Source organism: Bos indicus, chromosome X (genome assembly GCF_029378745.1).
Source record: "Bos indicus isolate NIAB-ARS_2022 breed Sahiwal x Tharparkar chromosome X, NIAB-ARS_B.indTharparkar_mat_pri_1.0, whole genome shotgun sequence".
Lineage (NCBI taxonomy): Eukaryota > Metazoa > Chordata > Mammalia > Artiodactyla > Bovidae > Bos > Bos indicus.
The window spans coordinates 133,277,459-133,302,324 of record NC_091789.1 but is presented as its reverse complement, the minus strand read 5'-3'; the positions used below and the strand labels follow the sequence as shown (position 1 = coordinate 133,302,324).

General features: G+C 41.6%; 1 protein-coding gene across 9 annotated transcripts in view; it reads right to left on the bottom strand.

Moving 5' to 3' along the window:
- Window positions 1-24,866, bottom strand: part of SH3KBP1 (SH3 domain containing kinase binding protein 1) — a 331,727-nt gene that overhangs the window by 264,192 nt on the left and 42,669 nt on the right. The window contains exon 1 of one of the 9 annotated variants that reach the window (XM_070785424.1): window positions 2,725-3,179. The exons of the other annotated variants lie outside the window; for them this stretch is intronic. Coding sequence (XP_070641525.1) covers window positions 2,725-2,736 — 12 coding nt within the window. The 5' untranslated portion in view covers window positions 2,737-3,179. Of the gene's footprint in view, window positions 1-2,724; window positions 3,180-24,866 lie in introns of those variants that run through there. 9 annotated transcript variants of the gene reach the window in all.

The window sequence follows — 24,866 nt, the reverse complement described above, 5'->3', positions numbered from 1 at the left end:
ACTAAGATGCACATCTACAGTAAGTCTTTTAAAGATAATTTGAATTTTTTTCTTCCACAATGTGCAAAAACCAGTCCTTTTTCATTGTCACCTAGCCCCCCACTGTACCGATACTCGTTATCTCAGATCTTGACCATGGCCTTGTTTTACAGCCAGGAAAATTACAGCCCTGAGAGCTTCAGGGCCGCCACCAAGGAGCTGTCCTGCCTCATTCGAAGAAAGACTGGGTGCAAGAGGAGGCGGTGGCCAGAGTGTCCCCATGCCACCTGGGAACGCAGTGGCACCGCAGGCTCCTCACTCTGGACCTCGATCTGGGACCACCTGCCTCAAGAAAGCCAGGGCAGGGCATGTTTTGGCTCGGACAAGCTCGCAGCTCACAAACGCAGACCAGCCTGTGTTGTTTTCCACCCGGACACCCAGACACAGGATATCATTTCTGTGTCACTTTTCTTGAGAAAAACCTGGTGGTCCCAGAGGAAGGATGACAACAAATGAAACTCTCCTTCCTCCGTGACGAGCAGCCAAGGGCTGTTAGCCAAGGGCTAACAGGGCCCAACGCCACGTACTTCATTCCACAAATAGCTGAACACATCCGTGTGTGGCTTTTGCGTTACTGTGTGCAGTGAACACTCATTAAAGACACATTCACTTTTCCACCTTTCCTCTCCCTGAACCTCCCTCAAGAACTTCTTGTCTCATCTTCCACAGGGGCAGAAAGAAGAGGAAGTTTACCCCTGAGCCTGGGAGTCAGGGGGTGGGGGATACATTATTTCAAATCCCCTTGGGAGTTAAGAAACCAAAGTGAAACCAAATGTCTCCTGGGCAGCCCATGAGGTGTCCTGTCCACACAGAGCTTCAGGACAGACCTTGTGTCTCCAGCCTCCTCCCCAGACCCTAGGTGGCTTTCAAGCTGAGGTCACACTGCCCACCCCACCCCCCACCAGCTCTTGCTAATCACTGCCCTGGGGTAGGGGCAGTGCCTGTTGCTACCTGTTTCTGCTCTTCTCTCGGGCATCTGGGCTCAGAAGCTCCCTGCCAGGCTGACTGGGATGAAGGGCGTCACAGCCTGTGGCACTCCCTGTGCCCCTACCTGAGCCCTACCTCCATCTCGGCACCACTGCCCACAGCATCCAACTGGAAAACTCTCATCTCTGTATCTTCCCAATCTCTTAGCATGGCTAAACACTTGTATTAACAGCTAACATTTGCTGACTGATTAATAAGTATCAAACACTTCTCAGTTGCCTTACATGTGTACTCTCGTGCATTCTTCCAAGGACACTAACTAAAAGATATATCGTTGTCAGCCTTCCCATTTTTCATAAGAAGAAAGAAATGGACACCTGGGCAGAAGGATCAAATGGCCTCCCCAAGGTCTCAGGGCTAATAAATACAGAATCCAGCTTCTAGACCACCAGGCATGACTGCTCCAGGTCAAAGCACACTGAGTCCTGGGCACAGACCTCAGTAAGGACATGCTGAACGTGGCTGACCTGACCAGGCTCACAGGTCACAGCAGAAAAGGCTGAAATGACCAAGTAAAAAAACAAGGCCATGGTAAACTCTCTTCCCACACACAGTGTGTGTACTACGGGGAAGGGGGAATATTGGCTTCTCGATATGATCCACACTATAGACACTTTCATGCAGATTCGTCTACCTGCACCATGAAAAAGAAATCTTAGATGAAAATATGATTTTTAAAAGGTCATCATCAAGTAAAAGTTGAATGGATGAGTTGAAAATCAAAAAAGGAGAAGTTTAGTTACCACACAACTTGTTCACATATGAAAACTTTTATTCTAAAAATTACCATTTTTATTTTAAACGACTATCATTTCATGTCCTTCAATAAACTTTGGAAGATGGCATTCATTCCGTAAGGCCTTCTTGAATAAAGATTTTATGCACTGCATCAAATTTACTTTGTGCTATAAACTTGGAATGTTCTGCTTCCTGGTTTTGGAGACACCAACTTTTTTTTTTCCCCATATCAAAATTTATAAGCTTGAAGAATTTGTACATTTGGCAGGCGTGTAAAACTAATTTTTTAAAAAAATTCTAACTCTTATTACAATGTGATTTAAGAGCTCCAATACTACTGATTAGATTTTTTTAAAATATTAGAGATATTCTGTATGTAAATGCATGAACATTAGAGAATAGTGTTATATTGAGCAGTTAAGAATAGTAGCAGTTTTCCTTTATATGCCCAAACTTGGACTCATTCTGGAGAGGGGTAGAAAAGCCCCTGCTAAAAATTCCCCTTATATCGGGTGCTCATCATTATTAATAACAATAGTAACAATGTGCAGTTCACACCCCATGCTGGGAGCCACCTGGGGAGAGAGTCTGGGCCCAAGTGACCACTCTCTCTCCGGGCCTGAAGCACCTTCTCCTACTTTCAGAACATTCACTTCCCTGAATCTTCTCCTCCCCTTCTGACCACTACCTATCAGTCTCAATTCTGGTTTTACTTTCAACACTGTAGTGGGAGGAAGGGGCACAACTCCTCTCTTCTCTGACCTCACTCTCTGCCCTGGTGATCTCGGCCAGTCTGGGCTTTCAAAGACCCCTAAATTCCTGTCTCTAGCCTTGAAATCCAGACCCACATCTTCAATCTGCTTCCTGGGGCTCAGTACCAAAACCTTGCCATCCCCCCTCCCTCCTCCGTCTTTCTCACCACACACAACCAGCCTTATGCGCAAATCTTGGTGGCTCTACCTTCAGAAGCATCCAGAATCTGACCACTTCTTCTCTGGGCTCCCCGGGACTCCTGCATGGGCCTCCAAACCGCCCTCCCTGCTTCCACCTTTTGTCCCCTGCAGTTTGTCCTGAATGCTGCAGCCGGAAGGAACCAGTTAGAGCACCCCAGTCACACCACTTCACTGCTTGCACGATTACTTCCCATCTCACTCAGCATCCCCAGGCTTAGAGTAGCCCGACCAGACCTGCAGCCCCGTGACCTCTAAGCCCTTTCCCTGTGCTTCCCTCTGGGTCTCTCCCCTCAAGCATACTAGTCTCTGTTGCTCTTCCAACACACCACAGACTTTCCTTCCTCAGGGCCTTTGCATGTGCTATTTATTTTATTGCCTCTGACCGAAAGGTTCTCTCCACAGATCCCCACAGGGCTCCCCTCCTCACTTCTTGAAGTCTTGACTTAAAGGTTACCTTTTCAGTGAGGCTTGTGCTGGTCTCCTTATCACAAACTACAATCCCATGCTCAACATCCCATACCCCCCCCTCCTCTGCTTTTCTTCCCACCAACATATTATGTAACTTGTTCATTATGTTGATAGCTTATTGTCCATCTATCCCACTAGGATGTAAATTCCACGAGAGCAAGGATTTTTGTCTGATTTGTTCAGTGTCTTCCCTAGTAACTATAACACAGCAAACACTCAATAAACATTTGATGAATGAATGAAACTCAGACAGCTTAAATAACTTGCCCAAGGTGGGAAAGCTCAGCTCTCACTCCAAAACTAGTGCTGAGTCACCATTTGTGATGAAATAAAGATGCTTTATCACTACACACTCAGATAACTACAGACCTGATAAAAAGTTGAACCAAGTTACACAGCAAGGGTTACATACCATTAACCCAGCCCATTTGTTACTTTCATTATTTGCTGCTTCCTGATACTCTTTCCGAAGACAAGAGGGATTTAAAAACAATTCAGAAAAAATAACATACGTCTGGGAGCTACTCCCATCACAAGAAGTCGAAGGACTGAATGCACCTCAATCTCTGAGGTAAAGTAAACAAATCAGATGAAAATACATAATTTTCCATTTTAAATCAACTTTCAAAAATCTTAGAAACAAAGAAGCCAAAACCTCCACTAGTAACATTTAGCATTTTCCACACACACACACACACACACACGATTTGGTGTTTGTGTAACATGCTGCATATACAATTATGTAGCCTGCTTTTTTTCTCTCATAGCATATACGTAGTTTCTATATTACTGCATAGATCCTTGTGTGTGCATGCTCACTCAGTCATATCCAATCTCTTTTGTGATTCCATGGACTGTAGCCTGCCAGGCTCCTCTGTTCATAGGATTTCCCAGGCAAGAATACAAGAGTGGGTTGCCATTCCCTTCTCCAGGGGCTCTTCCTAACCCAGGGATCGAACCCACATCTCATGTGTCAACTGCATTGGCAGAATTCTTTACCACTGAGCTACCTGAGAAGCCACAGATCCTTACAGCCCCCAAATTTAAGGCTATGTGGTATCCTGTCAGCAGGCAATGCAATTCTAAGCTAGTATGGACAGAGGAGCCTGGTAGGCTACAGTCCATGGGGTCGCAAAGAGTTGGACACAACTGAGCGACTTCACTTTCACTTTCAAAAAGAAAAGCAAAGAACATAAACATCAATTCGAATTAGAACCCCAAGACCACTTCTCAGCAGGCCATCTTCAAGTTGACTGCTAGCTCCACCACTGGATTTGACACAGGTGTATCTCGCAGAGCCAGGAGCATCAGTTCCTTTGGCAATCCTCGGGCCATATCACTTCCCATACCAGGAGCTTAGGACCACCACCATCCAAAGAGTAAGAACTAAGTTCCCAACCGTGCCAATAACCACAAACATCGGGAAACAAGCAACAAAGATAGTCACTCATTCAACAAATATGGAAAAGCATCACTGCACCAGTCACGGAGACACAATGCTACACAGAGGCCACAGCCCCTCAGTCCAGGAGGGATGCTGGACATTCGTCAAAGAACCACAAAAACAAATTTCAAATTTTAAGAGTGACAAATGTTAGGAGACAAAAATCACTCCACAAAGACTCGCAGAAAATGGAGAGACAAAGCTGGAAAGAAGGGTGGGAGCTGCAGCCCATGGGTGGACCACGTTCAAGAGCTTAATCTCTAGCCTCAAACCAAGGAAAAGCCAAGGAAGGATATTTCAAGTATGCGCAGTATCTGGGGAAGAGGGTGTGATCAGATTTGTATTTCAAGACTGTCAGTAGAACCTCAAGGTGAGGCAAAAGCAGGGCAGCCGTTCAAGCAGTCTTGGGATGCGTTTGCTCCAGCAGATGTGGCCCAGGCAGTGAACTAGACCCAGGCCCTTTCATCAGCACTGTCTCTAAGGCCCCCGACCTCCTGTGGCCCACCTCACCGCTGTCTTCCTCCACTCTTCTTTCTTTCCAGTCTGCTTCTCTCATTGTTCTCCAGACCAACCACAGAGACATCAAATAGTGATGCCTCCTGGTGTCTGCACAGTGGGCAGGGCTCCACTAAATTCCAGCCATGACCATAACAACACAACAGATAAGAGAATCTGACCTTGGGAGAGAGACCTGCGATACCCAGGACAGGCTAGAGAACTAAGCCTGAGGAAAGTGGGGGGAAGGGGTTGGTTTGTTTTTGGATTTTTCTAATTTAGTGGAAAACAAGGACAAGAGTTAAGAATCCTAATATATACTTATACTGGTACTCACAAGCAGAGATGCAGATGGCTCTGGGGTACAGTCTGAATATGGGGTTTTTATAAAGCTCCCCAGCTGATACTCATGTACAACCAAAGGGGAAACCCACTGGCAATATTATTTTTTAACTTTTTATTTTGAAATAATTATGTACTCCAAGGCAAATTTGGCCTTGAGGTACAGAATGAAGCAAGGCAAAGGCTAATAGAGTTTTTCCAAGAGAACACACTGGTCATAGCAAACATCCTCTTTCAACAACACAAGAGAAGACTCTACACATGGACATCACCAGATGGTCAACACCGAAATCAGATTGATTATATTCTTTGCAGCCAAAGATGGAGAAGCTCTATACAGTCAGCAAAAACAAGACCAGGAGCTGATTGTGGCTCTGATCATGAAATCCTTATTGCCAAATTCAGACTTAAATTGAAGAAAGTACGGAAAACCACTAGACCATTCAGGTATGACCTAAATCAAATCCCTTATGATTATACAGTGGAGGTGAGAAATAGATTCAAGGGATTAGATCTGATAGACAGAGTGCCTGATGAACTATAGACAGAGGTTCACGACATTGTACAGGAGACAGGGAGCAAGACCATCCCCAAGAAAAATAAATGCAAAAAAGAAAAATGGCTGTCTGAGGAGGCCTTACAAATAGCTGTGAATAGACGAGAAGTGAAAAGAAAAGGAGAAAAGGAAAGATATAAGCCTCTGAATGTAGAGTTCCAAAGAACAGCAAGGAGAGATGAGAAAGCCTTCCTCAGCAATCAATGCAAAGAAATAGAGGAAAACAACAGAATGGGAAAGACTAGAGATCTCTTCAAGAAAATTAGAGATACCAAGGGAACATTTCATGCAAAGATGGGCTCGATAAAGGACAGAAATGGTATGGACCTAACAGAAGCAGAAGATATTAAGAAGAGGTAGCAAGAATACACAGAAGAACTGTACAAAAAAGATCTTCATGACCCAGATAATCACGATGGTATGATCACTCACCTAGAGCCAGACATTCTGGAATGTGCAGTCGAGTGGGCCTTAGGAAGCATCACTATGAACAAAGTTAGTGGAGGTGATGGAATTCCAGTTGAGCTATTTCAAATCCTAAAACATGATGCTATGAAAGTGCTGCACTTAATATGCCAGCAAATTTGGAAAACTCAGCAGTGGCCACAGGACCAGAAAAGGTCAATTTTCATTCCAATCCCAAAGAAAGGCAATGCCAAAAAATGCTTAAACTACTGCACAATTGTACTCATCTCACACGCTAGTAAAGTAATACTCAAAATTCTCCAAGACAGTCTTCAACAGCACGTGGACCATGAACTTCCAGATGTTCAAGCTGGTTTTAGAAAAGGCAGAAGAACCAGATATCAAATTGTCAACAGCCGTCAGATTATCAAAAAGCAAAAGAGTTCCAGAAAAACATCTATTTCTGCTTTATTGACTATGGCAAAGCCTTTGACTGTGTGGATCACCATAAACTGGAAAATTCTGAAAGAGATGGGAATACCAGACCACCTGACCTGTCTCTTGAAAAGTCTGTATGCAGGTCAGGAAGCAACAGTTAGAACTGGACATGGAACAACAGACTGGTTCCAAATAGGAAAAGGAGTACGTCAAGGCTGTATATTGGCACCCTGCTTATTTAAGTTATATGCAGAGTACATCATGAGAAATGCTGGGCTGGAAGAAGCACAAGCTGGAATCAAGATTGCCAGGAGAAATATCAATAACCTCAGATATGCAGATGACACCACACTTATGGAAGAAAGCGAAGAAGAACTAAAGAGCCTCTTGATGAAAGTGAAAGAAGAGAGTGAAAAAGCTGGCTTAAAGCTCAATATTCAGAAAACTAAGATCATGGCATCTGGTCCCATCACTTCATCACAAATAGATGGGGAAACAACGGAAACAGTGGCAGACTTTATTTTGGGGGGGGCTCCAAAAATCACTGCAGATGGTGACTGCAGCAATGAAATTAAAAGACGCTTACTCCTTGGAAGAAAAGTTATGACCAACCTAGACAGCATATTAAAAAGCAGACACATTACTTTGCCAACAGAGGTTCCATCTAGTCAAGGCTATGGTTTTTCCAGTAGTCATGTATGGATGTGAGAATTGGACTATAAAGAAAGCCGAGTGCTGAAGAATTGTTGCTTTTGAACTGTGGTGTTGGAGAAGACTCTTGAGAGTCCCTTGGACTGCAAGGAGATCCAACCAGTCCATCCTAAAGGATATCAGTCCTGAATATTCATTGGAAGGACTGATGCTGAAGCTGAAACTCCAACACCTTGGCCACCTGATGCAAAGCACTGACTCATTTGAAAAGACCCTGATGCTGGGAAAGATTGAAGGTGGGAGGACAAGGGGATGGCAGAGGATGAGATGGTTGGATGGCATCACCAACTCAATGGACATGAGTTTAAGTAAACTCCGGGAGTTGGTGATGGAGGCCTGGTGTGCTGCAGTCCATGGGGTCACAAAGAGTTGGACACAACTGAGCGACAGAACTGAAATGAACTGAATTATGTACTCACAGAAACTTACAAAATGGTGCAGAGTGCCATGAACCCTCCACCCAGCTTCCTCCAGTGATGGCATCTCACATGACTACAGTACAATATCAAAACAAAGAAACTGATGTGGGTACAATACTGATAACTACACTACAGATCTCATTCACCTCTCATAGTTTTTGCATGTACTGATTTGTGTGTATGTGTGTATAACTCTGGAGAAGGCAATGGCACCCCACTCCAGTACTCTTGCCTGGAAAATCCCATGGATGGAGGAGTCTGGTAGGCTGCAGTCCATGAGGTGGCTAAGAGTCGGACAGGACTGAGTGACTTCACTTTGACTTTTCACTTTCATGCATTGGAGGAGGAAATGGCAACCCACTCCAGTGTTCTTGCCTGGAGAATCCCATGGACAGAGGAGCCTGGTGGGCTGTCGTCTATGGGGTTGCACAGAGTTGGACACGACTGAAACGACTTAGCAGCAGTAGCAGCAGTGTATAACTCTACACAGTTTGATCCAGCATGCAGATTTGAGTAATCACCATCACAATCAAGATACAGAAGTGTTCCATCTCCACGAAGTAACCCCCTTGTGCTATCATTTCATAGTTCTACCAGTCCTCTCCCCACCCTGTCACTGTCCTTTAGCAGTTAATCATCTGTTCTTCAACTCTATAATTTTGTCTTTTTGCAATGTAATATAATCATACAATATATAACATTTGAGACTGGCTTTATTCCCAAAGCACAATGCTCTTGTGACCCATCCAAGTTGTTGCCTGTATTCATTTCTTTTTACTGCTGAGTACTATTCCATCATATGAACGGACTAGACTGTGTTTAACCATCCATCCATTGAAGGACATTTAAGTTATTTATAATTCAGAACTATTATAAATAAAGCTGTGCTGCCATGAACATTCTTGTACAGGTTTTTGTGTGGACATAAAATTTTTATTTATCTGAGATGACTGTCCAAGAGTACAATCACTGGGTCATGTGGCAAGTGCAAAGTCAGTTTTATAAGAAACTTCCAAACTGTTTCCCAGACTGGCTGAAACCTTTTACAGTCCCAGCAGCAGTGTATGAGAGAACTTTCTGTACACCCTCGCCAGCATTTGGCATTACTACTGTTTTTTTTGTTGCAGCCCTTCTAATGCTTATTCTAATAGATAAATAGTACTAGTATCAGTGATACATAGATCAATAGATACAGTCTCATTGTCCTTTTAATTTTCTTTTCTCTAATGGCTAATGATGCTGAACACCTTTTCATGTGCTTACTTTCCATCTGTATATCCTCTTCAGTGAAATGTATGTTCACATCTCTTACCCATTTTTAATTGGACTTTTGGACTTAGTATTGCATTTTGAGAGTTCTTCATTCATTCTAAATATAAGTCCTTTGTCTGACATATGGTTAGCAAATATTTTCACTCAGTCTGTAACCTGTCTTTTCATCCTCTTCACAGAGTTTTTCACAAAAGTTTTTAACTCTGAAGAAATCTAATTGATTGATTTTTTTATCTTTAATGTTCTGTTGGTGTGATGTCTAAAAACTCTTCACCAAGGCCTAGATCCTAAAGATTTTCTCTTGAGTTTAATTCTATAACTTTTATAGTTTTATGTTTTACATTTAGATCTATGATCCATTTTGAGATAATTGTTACAAGGTGTAAGGTTTAGGTAGAGGTTTATTTTTTGCCTCTGGCTGTGCAACTGATCCAGCACCATGAGATGAAAAGGCTCTTTCCTTTGTTGAACTGCTTCTGTACCTTTGTCAAAGATCAGTTGGGCATATCTGTGTGGGTCTATTTCTGGGTTCTTTATTCTGTTCAATTGACCTATGTATCTATCTCTCCACCAATTCCGCATAGTCTTAATTACTTTAGTTATTAAAGTACGTCATAAAATAGAATAGATGCCTTCTACTTTGTTCTTCTTTCTCTAAATTATTTTACCTATTCTAATTCCTTTGATTTTCCAACACACACATCATGTCCATGTTTTCTTAGATTTATACCTAAGTATTTTAATTTTTTAGGATAGATTATAAATGGTATTGTGCTCTTAATTTGGGTTTCCGTATGTTCATTTCTAGGACACAGAGATAATTTTTGTGCATTGATCTTGTATCCTGTGATCTTGCTGAATTTACTTATTAATTCCAGGAGTTATTTTTTGATTTGGGGGATTTCCTACACAGAGAATCATGTCATCCACAAACAGGGACAGTTTTTATTCTTCTTTTCCTATTTGTATGTCTTTTATTTCTTTTCTCAGAATGGCACTGACTAGGATATCCAGTACTGTGCTGAATAAGACTAGTGACAGCAGAGATCTTTGCCTTGTTCCTATTCTCAGGGGGGAAAGCATTCACTCTTTCACCATTCAGTATGATGTTAACTGTAGATGCTCCTTATCAAGCTGGGGAAATTCCCCTATATTCCTACTTTACTTAGAGTTTTCATCATGAATCTTTGTTGAATTTTGTCAAGTGATTTTCCTGTACCAACTGATATGATTATCTGATTTTTTACTCCTGTAATCTGTTGATATGGCAGATTACATTAAGTGATTTTTAAACAATGAAGAAGACTTCCATATCTAGAATAAACCCCACTTGGTCACAGTACATAATTCTTTTTATATGCTGCTGAGTTTGTTTTGTTAGTACTTTGTTGAGGATTTTTGTGTCTGTGCTCTTGAGCGATACTGGTCTGTAGGTTTTTGGTACTGTCTGTCTAGTTTTGGTAATCAAGTTGCAATGACCTCGTAAAATGAATAAGAAGGCATTCTCTCCTCTTCTATTTTCTGGAAGAGATTACGTAGAATTGGTGCCTGTTCTTTAACTGTTTAGTGGAAATCTCCAGTGAAACCTTCTAGTCCTAAAGATTTCTTTCTTAGAAGCTTTTAAATTATCAATTAATTTCTTCAACAGTTATAGGACTGCCAAGACTATCTATGTCATCTTGGGTCAGTTTTGGTAGTTTGTGATATTCAAGGCAACGGTCCATTTCATCTAAATTATCAAAATGTATGTGTACAGAACTGTTTGTCATATTCTCTTACTATTTTTTAAATAGCTGCAGGATCTGTAGGGATAGCCCCTGTTTGATTCCCTAATATTGAAATTTGTGTCTTCTTTTTTAAAAAATAATTTTCAGTCATCTTAAAGATTTGTCCATTTTGCTGATCTTTTTAAAGAATTGGTTTTTCATGGATTTTCTCTGTTGTTTTCTGTGTTCAGTGATTCCTGCTCTTCACTACTTTCTTTATTCTGCTTGTTTTAGTGGGGGGAGGGTCTTGTCCTTTTCTAGTTTCTTGAGGTGGGAGCTTAGATTATTGATTTCAGATCTTTCCTCCATTTTGAATTAAGAATTTAGTGCTACAAACTTCCCTCTCAGCACTACTTTAGCTATGTCCCATAAACTTTTTAATATGTAGTATTTTCATTTTCATTCAGCTTGATGTATTTTTAAAATTTCCTCTGAGACTTCCTCTTTGGCTCATGAATTATTCAGAAGTGTGTTATGTGATTTTGAAGGGTTTGGAGATCTTCCTGTTATCTGTTATTGATTTCTAGTTTGATTGTATTATGGTCAGAGAACATACACTGTATTATTTCCACTCCTTTAAATACACTGAGATTAGTTTTATGACCCAGGGTATGGTCTAACTTGGTGAATGTTTCATGAGTACTTGAAAAAGATATGTTTTAAGCTGTTTTTGAGTAAAGTGTCCTATAAATACTAATTAGAACTGCTTGGCTGATAATGCTGTTCAGTTCTTCTATATCCTTCCTGATATCTAATTTAGTAATTCTTTCAATTCTGAGAGAGATGCCGTAGCTCCCAAGTATTACTATTGTGGATGTGTTTACCTTTAAGTTCTATCAGTTTTTGCTTCATGTACTTTGCAGCTCTGTTGTTTGGTTCACTAATATTTGAGATTGTTATGCTTTCTTGGTATAATGACATTTTTGTCATTGTGTAATGTCTCTATCTCAGGTAATTTTCTTCACTCTCTCATCTACTTTATCTGGTATTATATATAGCTGTTCCTGCTTTATTCAAAGTTAATGTCTGCATGGTTTATCTTTTTCTATCCTTTTACTTTTAATGCATCTATATCAATACATTTGAAGTGAGTTTCTTGTAGATGATAGCACACAGTTGAGTCACATTTTTTATCCACTCTGTTATCTCTATCAATTGGTATATTTAGACCATTTTCAATTAAATAATTATTGATATTATGTTCGTCATCAAATTCCTCTTTATTTCCTGTTTATCATTCTTTTTCCTTTTTCCTACCTTCCCGTAAGTTACTTGTACATTTATTTATAGACTTTTTGAGTATATATCATTGTATAGTTTTTTTTATTACTTTTTAGTTTTTTAGTGATTTGGGTTTGCTTTTTTTTAGCTATTACAACATACATATGGAACTTATCAATGACTACTGGTATCAATGTTTTCCCATTTCAAGAGAAGTGTTCTTTTGCTTGCAAAAGCTTTTAAATTTAATTAGATTCCATTTGTTTATTTTATTTTTATCCTCTTTAGGAGGTGGATCAAAAAAGATCTTGCTGTGATTTATGTCAAAAAGTGTTCTATGTTTTCCTCTAAGAGTTTTATAGTGTCTGGCCTTACATTTAGATCTTTGATCCATTTTGAATTTATTTTTGTGTATAGTGTTAGGGAGTGTTCTAATTTCATTCTTTTGCACACAGCTGTCCAGTTTTGCCAGCACCACTTGTTGAAGAGGCTGTCTTTTCTCCAATGTATATTCTTGCCTCCTTGGCAAAGATAAGGTAGCCACATGTGTGTGGATTTATCTCTGGGCTTTCTATCCTATTCCATTTATCTATATTTCTGTTTTGGGGCCAGTACCTTTGGTAGCTTTGTAGTGAAGTCTGAAGTCAGGAGGCCTAATTCCTCTACGTTTGGAGAAAACCATACTTCAAAAAGATATACACACACAGCATTCATTGTAGCACTATTTACAATAGCCAGGACATGTAAGCAATCTAAATGCTCATGGACAGAGGAATGGATAAAGAAGATGTGGGACATATATACAATGAAATAATACTCAGCCATAAAAAAAGAATAAAATAATGGCATTTGCAGCAACATGGACAGACCTAGTGATTGTCACACTGAGTGAAGTAAGTCAGACACCGAAAGATAAATATCATATATCACTTATACATGGAAAAATAAAAGGCTACAAATGAACTTACCTACAAAACAGAAATAGAACTGCAGATGTAAAAACAAAAACTTATGGTTACCAGGAGGTAGGTAATATGGGGAGCAGAGGGTAAATCGGGAGATTGCAATTGACATATACACAATACTTTATAGATAATAAGGACCTACTATATAGCACAGGGAACTCTACTAAATACTCTGTAATGGCCTACATGGTGAAAGAATATAAAAAAGAGTGGATACACATACATACACACACACACACACACACACACACACACATACACACACATACATATGTATGTATAAATAAGACAGAGAAGGCAATGGCACCCCACTCCAGTACTCTTGCCTGGAAAATCCCATGGATGGAAGAGCCTGGTAGGCTGCAGTCCATGGGGTCGCTAAGAGTCGGACACGACTGAGCGACTTCACTTTCACTTTTCACTTCATGCATTGGAGAAGGAAATGGCAACCCACTCCAGTGTTCTTGCCTGGAGAATCCCAGGGACGGGGGAGCCTGGTGGGCTGCCGTCTATGAGGTCACACAGAGTCGGACATGATTGAAGTGACTTAGCATAGCATAGCATAAATAAGACACATTTCTGTACACCTGAAACTAATACCTAACACAACACTGTAAATCAACTATACTCTAATAAATCTTTAAAAAGTTAATTAAGGATAAAGACAGTCTATTAAACATACTCCTGTTTTTACCCATCCACTGTTTTCTGTTTTTTTCCCTCTTTCTGTAGTCCCAGGCCTCCTCCCTATTATCATTTACTTTTCTGTTTAGAGAATTTTCTTTAGCCATAACTTATTTAAGGATGACAAATTTTCTTTCTTTTCCTTCATCTGAGAATGTTTTTATTTTCTTTTTATTCCTGAAGGATATTTTCACTAGATGTAGAACTTGAATAGTCCTTTTTGTTCAGCACTTGAAAATGCTGTGCACTTCCTTCTGAACTCTATGATTTCATATTAGAAATCCACTGTCTTTCAAATCATTCTTCCGCTATGGGTAATATGTTGCTTCTCACTCACTGCTTTTTGTCTAAAGACAAAAGTTTTTAGAAGTTTGGTTATGATGTGTCTTGGGATAGATTTCTTTGAGTTTATCCTGTTTGAGTATTGCTCAGCTTCTTGATTCTAATGGCTTATCCCTTTGCCCAATTTGGGGAAGTTTTCAACCATTATTTCTTCAAATATTTTTTATTTCTATAGTCTTCTCTTCTCCTTCTGTTACCCCAATGATACAAATGTTAGACCTAATGTTGTACCAAAGGTCTGTGAGGCTCTGTTTTTTTTTTTTTTTTCAAGACTAGCTTCCATCTGTTGGCTGGACAACAGACAGATAGGGTACCCTAAGTTTTATTGATCTCTCTTCAATTTCATTGATTCTTCCCTCTGTTATTTCCATTATTAAGCTCATCCAGTGCACTTAATATGGTGATTTATTTTTAAGTTCTATAATTTTCATTTTTTTATATCTATTTTTTTGCTGAGATTTTCTAATTTTTTATTTGTTTCAGGAGTGTTTGCAACTGTTTATTAAAGCATTTTTCTGATGGCTGCTTCAAAATCTTTGGCAAGTAATTCCAACATTTTAGTCTTCCCAGTGTCGGTGTCTGTTGATTTTTTCATTGAAGTTCTAATTTTCCTGGTTCTTGGCATGACAAGTCACTTTTTGTTGTATCTGAGGCATTTGAGGTATTATAAGACTGTATCCTATTTACATTTAGCAGGCACTAACCCTATTTAGATTAAGCATGCAGATCCTGAGCTAATTTGTGGGCTATATGATGCTAGTGACAGTTAAGTATCCAGAGCTCATGCAGTGCTAGTCTGGTCTTCATTTGTGTTACCTAGAGGTCACTCTGAATATCTAGGTAGCATTTCATACTGTAGTTTATTTTTTCAAACTTTCTGGAACATTAATTCTAGTCAGATTCATGTATGTATTGGTCAGGATTTTGCTCAAGATCTCCTATATGAATCCCTTTCTCTAGCTCTCTCTTCTTCAAGATCCTCCCCACTATTTAGTGGAGAGGGTGAGAGGTGTCACCTACCACTGCTGAGCCCAGGGCAGGGGTAACAGTCCAGACTTTCCATCTGGTATCCACTGACAACATGCCACTAGGGAAGGAGCCAAATGCCCCCAGAAACAATTTGCTATCTGTATTTTAAGCCACACACTTAATGGCTCAACAACCTCCATTTATTACCTCTCACTTCTCTTAAGTCAGAAGTCCAGGTCAGCTCAATTAGATTCTCTGCTCAGGGTCTCACAAGGCTAATAGCAAGAATCCAACCAGGTTGGACTCTTATCTAGAGACTTGGGAGGACAATCCACTTCCAAGCTCATTCAGGTTGTTGGCAGAATCCATTTTTTGCAGCAGTGGGTCTGAGGTCTCCATTTCCTTGCTGGCTGCCAGCCAAGGTTTGCTCTCTGCTCCAGTAAAGTGGCCTATATTCCTTTTCATGTGACCACTCCACCTTCAAAGTCACAACTTCTCAAGTTTTCCATCTTTCTGCCTCTTCTTTCACTTGACAGAGAAATCTCTCTGCTTCTAATGGCTCAAATGCTACAGTTAGGCCCACTTGGATCCCTCTCTTTCGGAAAGTCAATGGCACCATATAACATAACACAACTACTAGAACGATTGTTGTTGTTCAGTCGCTAAGTCGTGCCCGAGCCTTTGTGACCCCATGAACTGCAGTACACCAGACTTCCCTGTCTTTCGCTACTGAGATGACAGCTCATCACATTCATGGGTTCTGGAGATTCCAGAGTGGAATTTGGGGATCATTCCTAGAAATTCTGCCCACCTTACTACCACTGGGTAGAAGACAGTGTTTACTTCAGGGTTCAGTAGTCCAGAGTTCTTGCAATTAGAACGTATTAATTCTAATGGGCTCACACAGAGCATTGTTTGCATATTTCTATGTTGTTTTTGTATTTGTAGTACACTTTTTAAAAAAAACAATTTCCAGCATGATTATGTTTCTTTATGTATTCATAAAGGTACTTTAGAAATAACAGTATTTTCAAATGTAGAACTTCAGCTCACAGGCTACCAAGCCATGGGCTTGAGAAAAGATACTGAAGAGAACGATACAATCAGTTCCACTGTACAAAAGGAGTGCCCAGGCTTTTTCAGGCAGCAAATCACCTGAACTTTAAAAAATATTCCAAGGCTCCTATACCAACTGCGGCCCGCTCCAAACTCCTGACGATACAGTGTGCCCGGAGCAGTGCCAGACTGGAGACTGACTGGTTTACAGTCCTGTATGGGACCCCCCCAGTTCCCAAGTTTAAGTGTCCGGTAATGACCACAGCAATATCTAACATGGTTTAGGTTCTGATCGGTTAGAAAGCTAGGGGTTGAAATACATGATTTCAAAGTCCCTTTCCAACCTCAAATTCGATAATCCTGTCATTAAGAAAATAAGACTCCATTATACATAATCACCAAGATCAACTGGGTCAGGGGACTGCTCTCCCTGAGTCACAAGACATCGCTTCACACACACACTTCCTGTGCTGCAACAGTGACAAAGGCTGAGGAATGTGCCAACTGGTGTGGCTTTTACTGGTAACACATTTGTCTTCAATTACTCCAGACCCTTCCTGGAGTACCATTTCTCGTAACAGCATCTAACAGGCTCCAGTTGTCAGTTTTAAGATTTTGTTCTATAAAAGAAAACTACATGTTGAAAGTTTCAAGAAAAATCTGAGTTGGAACTGGTTGTGTGCAAGGCCTCCATGGATGGGGAACAACTAGACAGTCACACATCTGGGTTATTTACCATTCTTAGAAAAGACCACAAAGCTCCTTCTGAACAGCATATCCTGAACACTGCAAAATAACAAGCTTCTTTACAAATGAGTAAAATGAAATATTTTCCTGAATTGCCTTACTTTCAGAATTCATAGGAAAAGAGAATACCAGCCCAGAAATCCAGGCAAAGGTTGTTCTTTTGAGCTGAAGTAGCTGATTTCTTAAGAGAATCATTTAAAATGCAGAAAGCAAGTTCACAGCCACAATTCTGAATATAGAATAGCAACCTGGAAATCTCTACTTGATGTCACTTGTTGTAAAGTAACTTTGTAATTTTTTTAACTCAAGAATGGCAGAGTAACTGAGAGGTTTCTCTCAGAGTGGTACAAATGTGCACTTCCCTGGACACTTGGGGAAGGCAGGATGCAGTGGCTAATAATGGTGAGGGGTTTAATGCCACCAGGATAACTCGGACACCCAGATAAGGCTGCCTGCCTGAGTTCAGGTTCCAAAGTTCTCTATTCCTCACTAGCTTGGAACTCTTTTAACCTTAAGATGCCTCAGTTATCTCTTCTAAAAAATGGGCATGATTAAAAAAAAACTGGTACCTATGTCATAGGGAGGTGTTAAGAATTTAATGATATATAAAGCATGTAAAGGGCTGGGATTTTGTTTAAAGTATCTTTAATATTAATTTCTCACTTTGATACTAATTTCTCATTTAAAGGCTTGCTTCTCTGCAATCATCCTCTTTGTTTTTTCAGTCTTTTAATTTTACTGAGGCTTTCAATGGCTAAGTCAAAGATCTCTCTTGGTAAATGTCACAGTGCATTTGAAAATATCTTTCGATATTGATTTCTAACATAATTCGACAGTGGTAAGAGAACAGTCTTTGTATGATTTCAATACCTTTAGACCATTACATTTTTGTACCTTGTTCTATGTCTTTGGATATGTTCAATGTCTCCTAGTTTACAGTCTATGGGAACTTAAATAGAATTTGTATCCTACTATTGTGTGAAAATTGTATAAATCTTAATTATGTTAAATTGGTTCAGATTGCTTTTCAGGTCTACTATATTCTGCTGCTGCTGCTGCTAAGTCACTTCAGTCATGTCCAACTCTGTGCGACCCCATAGATGGCAGCCCATCAGGCTCCCCCATCCCTGGGATTCTCCAGGCAAGAACACTGGAGTGAGTTGCCATTTTCTTCTCCAAGGCAGGAAAGTGAAAAGTGAAAGTGAAGTCGCTCAGTCGTGTCGGACTCTTAGCGACCCCATGGACTGCAGCCTACCAGGCTCCTCCATCCATGGGATTTTCCAGGCAAGAGTACTGGAGTGGGGTGCCATTGCCTACTATATCCTACTTCTCTGTATATTCATTCTGTTAATTTTTAAGAGTTTGATATTGAAACTCCAACTGAAAATCTTCATTCATCTACCTAAAAAAATAATTGCAATATATAGTAGAACTATATGTAACCCTGTTCTGTGTTTTCCAAATCTCCTGTAAATGTTTCAACATACTTTCATAATTTAAAATAATTAAAATTTAAAAAAAGTATGTAAAGGGCTTAGCCTCCTTCCTGCTTGGTGTAAGTGTTCAACAAATTTTAGTCCTTGCATGCAGATAGACATGGGCAAGATTATATACACAGACCTAGGCAGCCAGCGAGCCTGAAAGAGAAGACAGTCATCATTATTCCATAAAGTAACCCAGCAATCAGGGCCAAAAGATAACTGTAGGTTCATTTAGCATGTTGCAACAGAGCCGCCTGATGAGTCTAGTCAAAACCTTCTCAAGTGGCATTTTAATCAGGCCCATCTTTTCAGAACAATGTCTAACATATGCTCTCCGGAGTACAGAATGACCAAAGGCCAGGTAACAGGAGCTAACACTGTCCTCCTGAGGAAGAAGCTTCCTAGTAATACATTGTTTCATTTCACGTGTCTCCTTTGTGCTCACAGTCTCTGGTCCCGGCCCATTGCATATTGCCAGTAAAGGGTCCTTGAGGAGTATGGCAGATTGCCCACACCCAAGGACATCACCATGATGCACTGTGAGCAAGAGGAGGCTGTGCACGCTAGGAAACACACCTGGAAAATTCCTGCCACCTTTCTAAGAGAGGTGAGTACCTTGAAGACAATATTCTAGAGACCTCACAAAATCAATGGCCCTTGGGGTGAAAAAGAAAAATGTGATCAAAGAGATCTACTTCAGGGTTTCTGATATAGAATAGCAACTTGGAAATCTCTCCTTTATGCCACTTGTTGAAGTAAATGTGTGTGTTTTCTGAAATCAAGACAAGCAGAGTAAATATGAGCTTTGCCTCAGACTGGTGCAAACATGCAAAAGCCTCACCTTCCACCTCATCGATGAAAAAAAAAATAATAACCATGTTCACCAACCACTTCACCCAAGTACAAAAAAGACTCTGGATACACCAGAGAGAGAGGAAACACCTAGCAGATGAAAGCTGGGGCAACGGGAAACCAAGCTGAAAACTGTTACACTCAGCATAAGACCTACAGCTACAAGTAAACACACCTCAGCCTTCGACAGGGGGGCCTGCGGCTGCGGCAGCGTGTGCTTCTAGCTCACACATCCACCGACAGGCAGGGAGAGTGCACACTTCCTCACACACACACACACACACACAGTGACTTAAAGATCAACAATCACGTTCTTTTAACCCCTGCTGCAGCTTCCTGCTTTCTACTTGAGAGCCTGGGTCCCACTGCCCTTCACCTAAGGTCACCCCCTAAAACAAGCCAACCCTGCTTGGCGACCCAAGCCATGGGTTCAAGGCCTCTGCCTTTTGAGAGTCCTTTGGCCAGTTGTGAAAAAATGTCTGTCTGTGGATACATGTCAGGAGAATTCAGGAAAAGGCTGCTAAGAAGATTTTTGCTGGACTCAAATCCACTGTTGTCTGGCTCTGATGTAAGGTTCCAAAAAGGGGGACACTGGTCAGTAAATCCAACATGGGGGAAATGAACCCTACGAAAGAGCCCACATCTGCCTCTCATGGGTAGCTATATTTCTCTCCCATTTCAGGTCTCAGGAGAGCAGCCGTATTTTTAAAAAATAAATAACTATGAGGATTTCATCCGTGTCTCCTACTATTATATCTCATATTACAGTCTATTTTGGTCTGTGAAGACAAAATACCCAAAACTTGGAAATGAAACCAAAAATGATCATTGTGTGAACTTTTAATGTCATGCTGATGTATTTTCTAATAAGTGTGACCCTGCCGAAGGGGTTATCTTTTTCTCTCTGAAAATATATCCTAATTTAAGTCACACTTTATTAGGGTACTTTACAATTCTATAAAATTCCTGGGGTAACATAGAAAAACTGTAAGATATGCCATTTTCTTTTTTTCTTTTCTGATAGAGATGATAACCCCAGAGGTTAAGATTTTATTGTTCTCTTCAGGTATACACTGCTCTATTTAACATGTATAACCAGCAAGGACCTACTGTATAGCATATGGAACTATGCCCAATGTTATGTGGCAGCCTGGATGGAAGGGGAGTTTGGGGAAGAATGGACACATGTGTATGTACGGCTGAGTCCCTTCACTGTTCACCTGAAACCATCACAACATTGTTAATTGGCTATACCCCAATACAAAATAAAAACGTTAAAACAAACAAACAGAAAAAGATTTTATTGTCCTCTAAGACATGGGCTTCCCTGGTGGCTCAGCAATAAAGAAGCCTCCCAATGCAGAAGTCATGGATTCGATCCTTGGGTCAGGAAGATCCCCTGGCAGAGGACTTGGCAACCTACTCCAGTATTCTTGCCCGTGAAATGCCATGGGCAGAGGAGCTTGACAGGCTCCAGTCCATAGGGTCACAGGAGTCAGATACAACTGTGTGACTGAACAACAAAAAACGCATGAACCCATTTTGATCTTCTTTTTTTAACTTTATTGAAGTATAGTTGATTTATAATGTTGTTTTTGCTTTGATTTTCTTTGAATATTCCTTTTCTCATGGACTTTTTCATCAGTTCCCCACATCCTCACAGAGTCAGTTTTGTTATTCTGCTAGTTCTTTCGTTAAATGAGTTCAATAAAAGTTTGACACATGCTCTCTACTGGCATGTTTTTGACAATCTAAGAAGGAGTCTTTGATAGTTCATGGACCCAACAATCAAATCGTCCCTGGGAGATTGAGCTCTGTGCTTAAGGACCCTTCAGCAGTCAAACTCAAAGGTCAACTACATGAAGACCACCAGACTCAGGCACAAATGAGGCCCCAGATCCCCCCTTCATAGAGGCCACAGATTTAAACAGAAAAACAAATATGTTGAAAGTGAGGGAGGGCAGCAATTCCACTCCTACATGTATATACATAAGAGAAATGAGTGCCTGTCTCCACAAAACACTCAAACTGGAAACAACCCAATGTGCATGTATAAGAGAATGGATAAACAAATTACAGCATACTCATAAAATGGGATACCATACAGCAAGAACAGCTGATTTTGTTGTGTGAAAGTAGCCATATATACAAGAGTACATACTGCATGACTCTATTTACATGAAATTCAAGTATAGGCAAAACTAATCTATGATGACAGATTACTTATGAGAAGAGGAATGACTGGGAAATGGCATGATGGAACTTTCTAGAGAGATAGAAATAAAAGTCATCTGGATGATGGTTACAGAGCCATGCACTTATATAAAAAAAATCAAACTGTACAATTAGGACAGCATTTTAGTCTATGTAAACTGCATCTTGAAAAATGAATAAAATTTTTTTAAAGAGAAGGGATCAAGAAAAATGTACTCTGAAAGAAGTGGGTGAGGAGAGAGGTGGGGAGAAGAAAGGGAAGAGGGATTCTAAAAGATTCTTCTTCCACACGCAGAGTAAATCAACTAAATAAGAACTAACTAAATAAAAGCAAAAGAGGAACAAACCCAAAAGGCCATGGGGCCTGGTTGGGTACACTGATGGGCACCAAGAAATAGCCCAAGAGCTGGGGAAGCCCAGATAACTTTGTGTTTTGTTTTGTTTTTGATTTTATCATTGCAAACCAGGCATCTTCTTAATGCTGGAGTGGGCAGACTGCCGGGTATTTTTCCTTGAAGAAATTGAGACAATACAGAGTTGAGGGTGGATACTGAATCCCCACACTTTAGGGGAGCAGGTTCAACTGGGACACTGATTAAGGATCTGATAAATGAATCAAGAAAACGCTTAAGATAAGCTCTCCAATGATGGTCACACTGGCATAAGGCACACAACTAAACAACGGGATACCACAAGATTACTCAATTCTCTGTGGGAAAAAATGATTCTTAAGCTAAATAAGGCATGTGTAAACCTACTTTCAAAACTTTGAACTTATGCCAATATGATTATTACTACCTAAAGATGTATTTTCAGCTTCCAGAACTCTCTATGGCAGTGTTCTTTATTGTTCAGCTCTGCTGCATCCACCCACTGGATTTTCAATAATAGGCCTAAAACATTCCCAGTGGGTGAAGACTTGAAAATAGAATCAGCCATCTGAAAGAAGCGAAGTTTCTTTTTCTGCCAAATGTAACAGCCACAAGTGGTGCGGCCCCAGCCGCTCCTGCCACATCCTCTCCGGCAAAGGTGGACCAAGCGCCTCCCAAGCATGCGGCTTCCCCTCCCTGGAGGTGCTCAAGCTAAGGTGAGACAAGTGTCAGGCAAGGGCAGGGGCTTTCAGGCCAAGGCCAGGGGAGACAGTCCCTTCCTCCACCAGCAGCAGGGACAGCAGTAGGTGTTGGTAGGTGGCCGGCCACATGCTAAGTGACTTTGGCGCATGGTCTCCATGAATCCTCAGAGGGCCCTGACGAGGTGGCCAGGCTCAGGAGGGAGGGAAAAACAGATGGCACACTCGGATTAGGTAATCTGTGATGGGAGGCATAAAGAGACTTTTACAAAGTAGGTGAAGGAGAGAGACACTCCAAGGCAGGAGCTGAGGGCTAGAAACAAAGGAGCCCCAGGTCTGCTGAGATGATGCAGGGAAAGGAATGTAGAAAAATGATTTGGTGGGAGCAGCCACCATCTTGCAGAGGGACACAGCCAAACACAGGCCAGCCTGGGGCGGGGAGCCAGCAGGATAAGCCCTGATGTCGCTGGCCTCCCCTCTGGCTCAGACATCTTCCACAAGCCTCCCCTTGAGACAGAGCCCATGGGCCATGCTGGCCTGGCCCGAGGCCCAGCAGGTGCAGAGGGGCAGACAGAGGCCCTGGCAGGGGAGCAGGATCTCAGTGACGAGCTCCTGCTCCCCAGCACCCCTGGGGCTCTTCTCAAGCATGCCCTCCTTGCCCTTGTGCCTACTAGCTTCCACAAACACTTATGATGCCCCACTATCCCTGAGCAAAGGCTAAGTTCAAAGTTTCTGAGTCTGTAGATTAGTGGTTTGGAATATGCCAAGGACACAGTAAGGGGCTTCCCTGGTAGCTCAGATGGTAAAGAATTGCCTACAATGACCCAGAAGACCCAGGTTGATCCCTGGGTTGGGAAGATCCCCTGGAAAAGGGAATGGCTACCCACTCCAGTATTTTTGTCTGGAGAATCCCATGGACAGACAAGCCTGGCGGGCTACAGTTCATAGGGTCACAAAGAGTTGGACATGATTGAGCAACTGAAAGAAAGAAAGAACACAGTAAAGGCTCTCAAAACAGGGCCCATCTTCTAAACTAGACCTGGAGTCCCTTCTTCTCATGGTCCTCCCCTCCTTCCCCTGGTCCTCCCCTCCTTCCTCTGGTCCTCCCCTCCTTCCCCTGATCCTCCCCCCTTCCCCTGGTCCTCCCCTCCTTCCCATGGTTCTCCTCTGTCACTCCGTCCTCCTCCATCTTCACGCCAAGCTTTGTCTCTTTTATCCAAAAAAGTTCCCCTTTCAACTCAGAATTTGGCTCAATGCTAAGGATGGTCCTTGCCCCAAAATTGGGGTTTAGCTGGGAAGGGCAAAAGAATTCACCCTCGTTCACTCATCAATAGACTCAACCCCTGGGGCCCAGATGTGAAGCTGTTCTCATCTTAAAATGGGAGAGACAGGGCTGCCAGGTCCTACCATAGTCCAAGAAAAAAAGTCTATCCTCCCACACTGTTCAGAGCAAGCAAGGCTTATCAGCCTGGAACCCTCCAAGCTCTCCCCAACTTTCTGCACACCAAGGAGAAAGAGCACGAGAGAGGTTAGTAGGATCCTCTGAGGCAAGATCTTGAACAAAGATGAACCTGGGTTTCCATTTGTTCTACACTGGGGTGGGGGGGTGGGGGCGGGGGTTACTGATAGAAGGCCCAGGCGGTGAAGCCTGGAGCACCTCACTGTGCTTCCTCAACAACTCCTCCCATGTTGCTCACGTGGCTCTTTGATGGGGGCACCTGCTTCTCTGGGCTCAGCATCCCCCACACCACCTGCCTCCCGATGGCCCCAGGTCTCAGGCATGGTCTGGTGCCACCGGAACTACAGCAGGGGCCCTGGGGACTCCTGCACGCCACCCTCCCTACCAAGAACAGGCCTGTCTAGCCCGGCACTGGGCGGGAAGGTTACGGTCCAAGGACTTTTTAGACCTACATGGTATTTCCCACTGGGATCAGCCCGCAGGTGATCCATTTTTAAAGCTAATTCCAACTATTATTTACAACTGCATGGTATGAACTTTCTCAACATGACTGAGTTATACAATACATTTTTTGTAATTAACCCTTCAGCAAAGGCCATCATTTTCAAAACCTTACTGGAAAAAAAAAAAAAAAAAGATTTTACTCAATGCTTCATGACCACAAAGGGGGAAAGGAAAATTACATTGTTCCTATCAAAACAGCAATATGATGTAAAGATGGAAACGTGGCACAACTGGAATTCTGCGTTTAGTTTGCTACTTGATTTAAGTGGT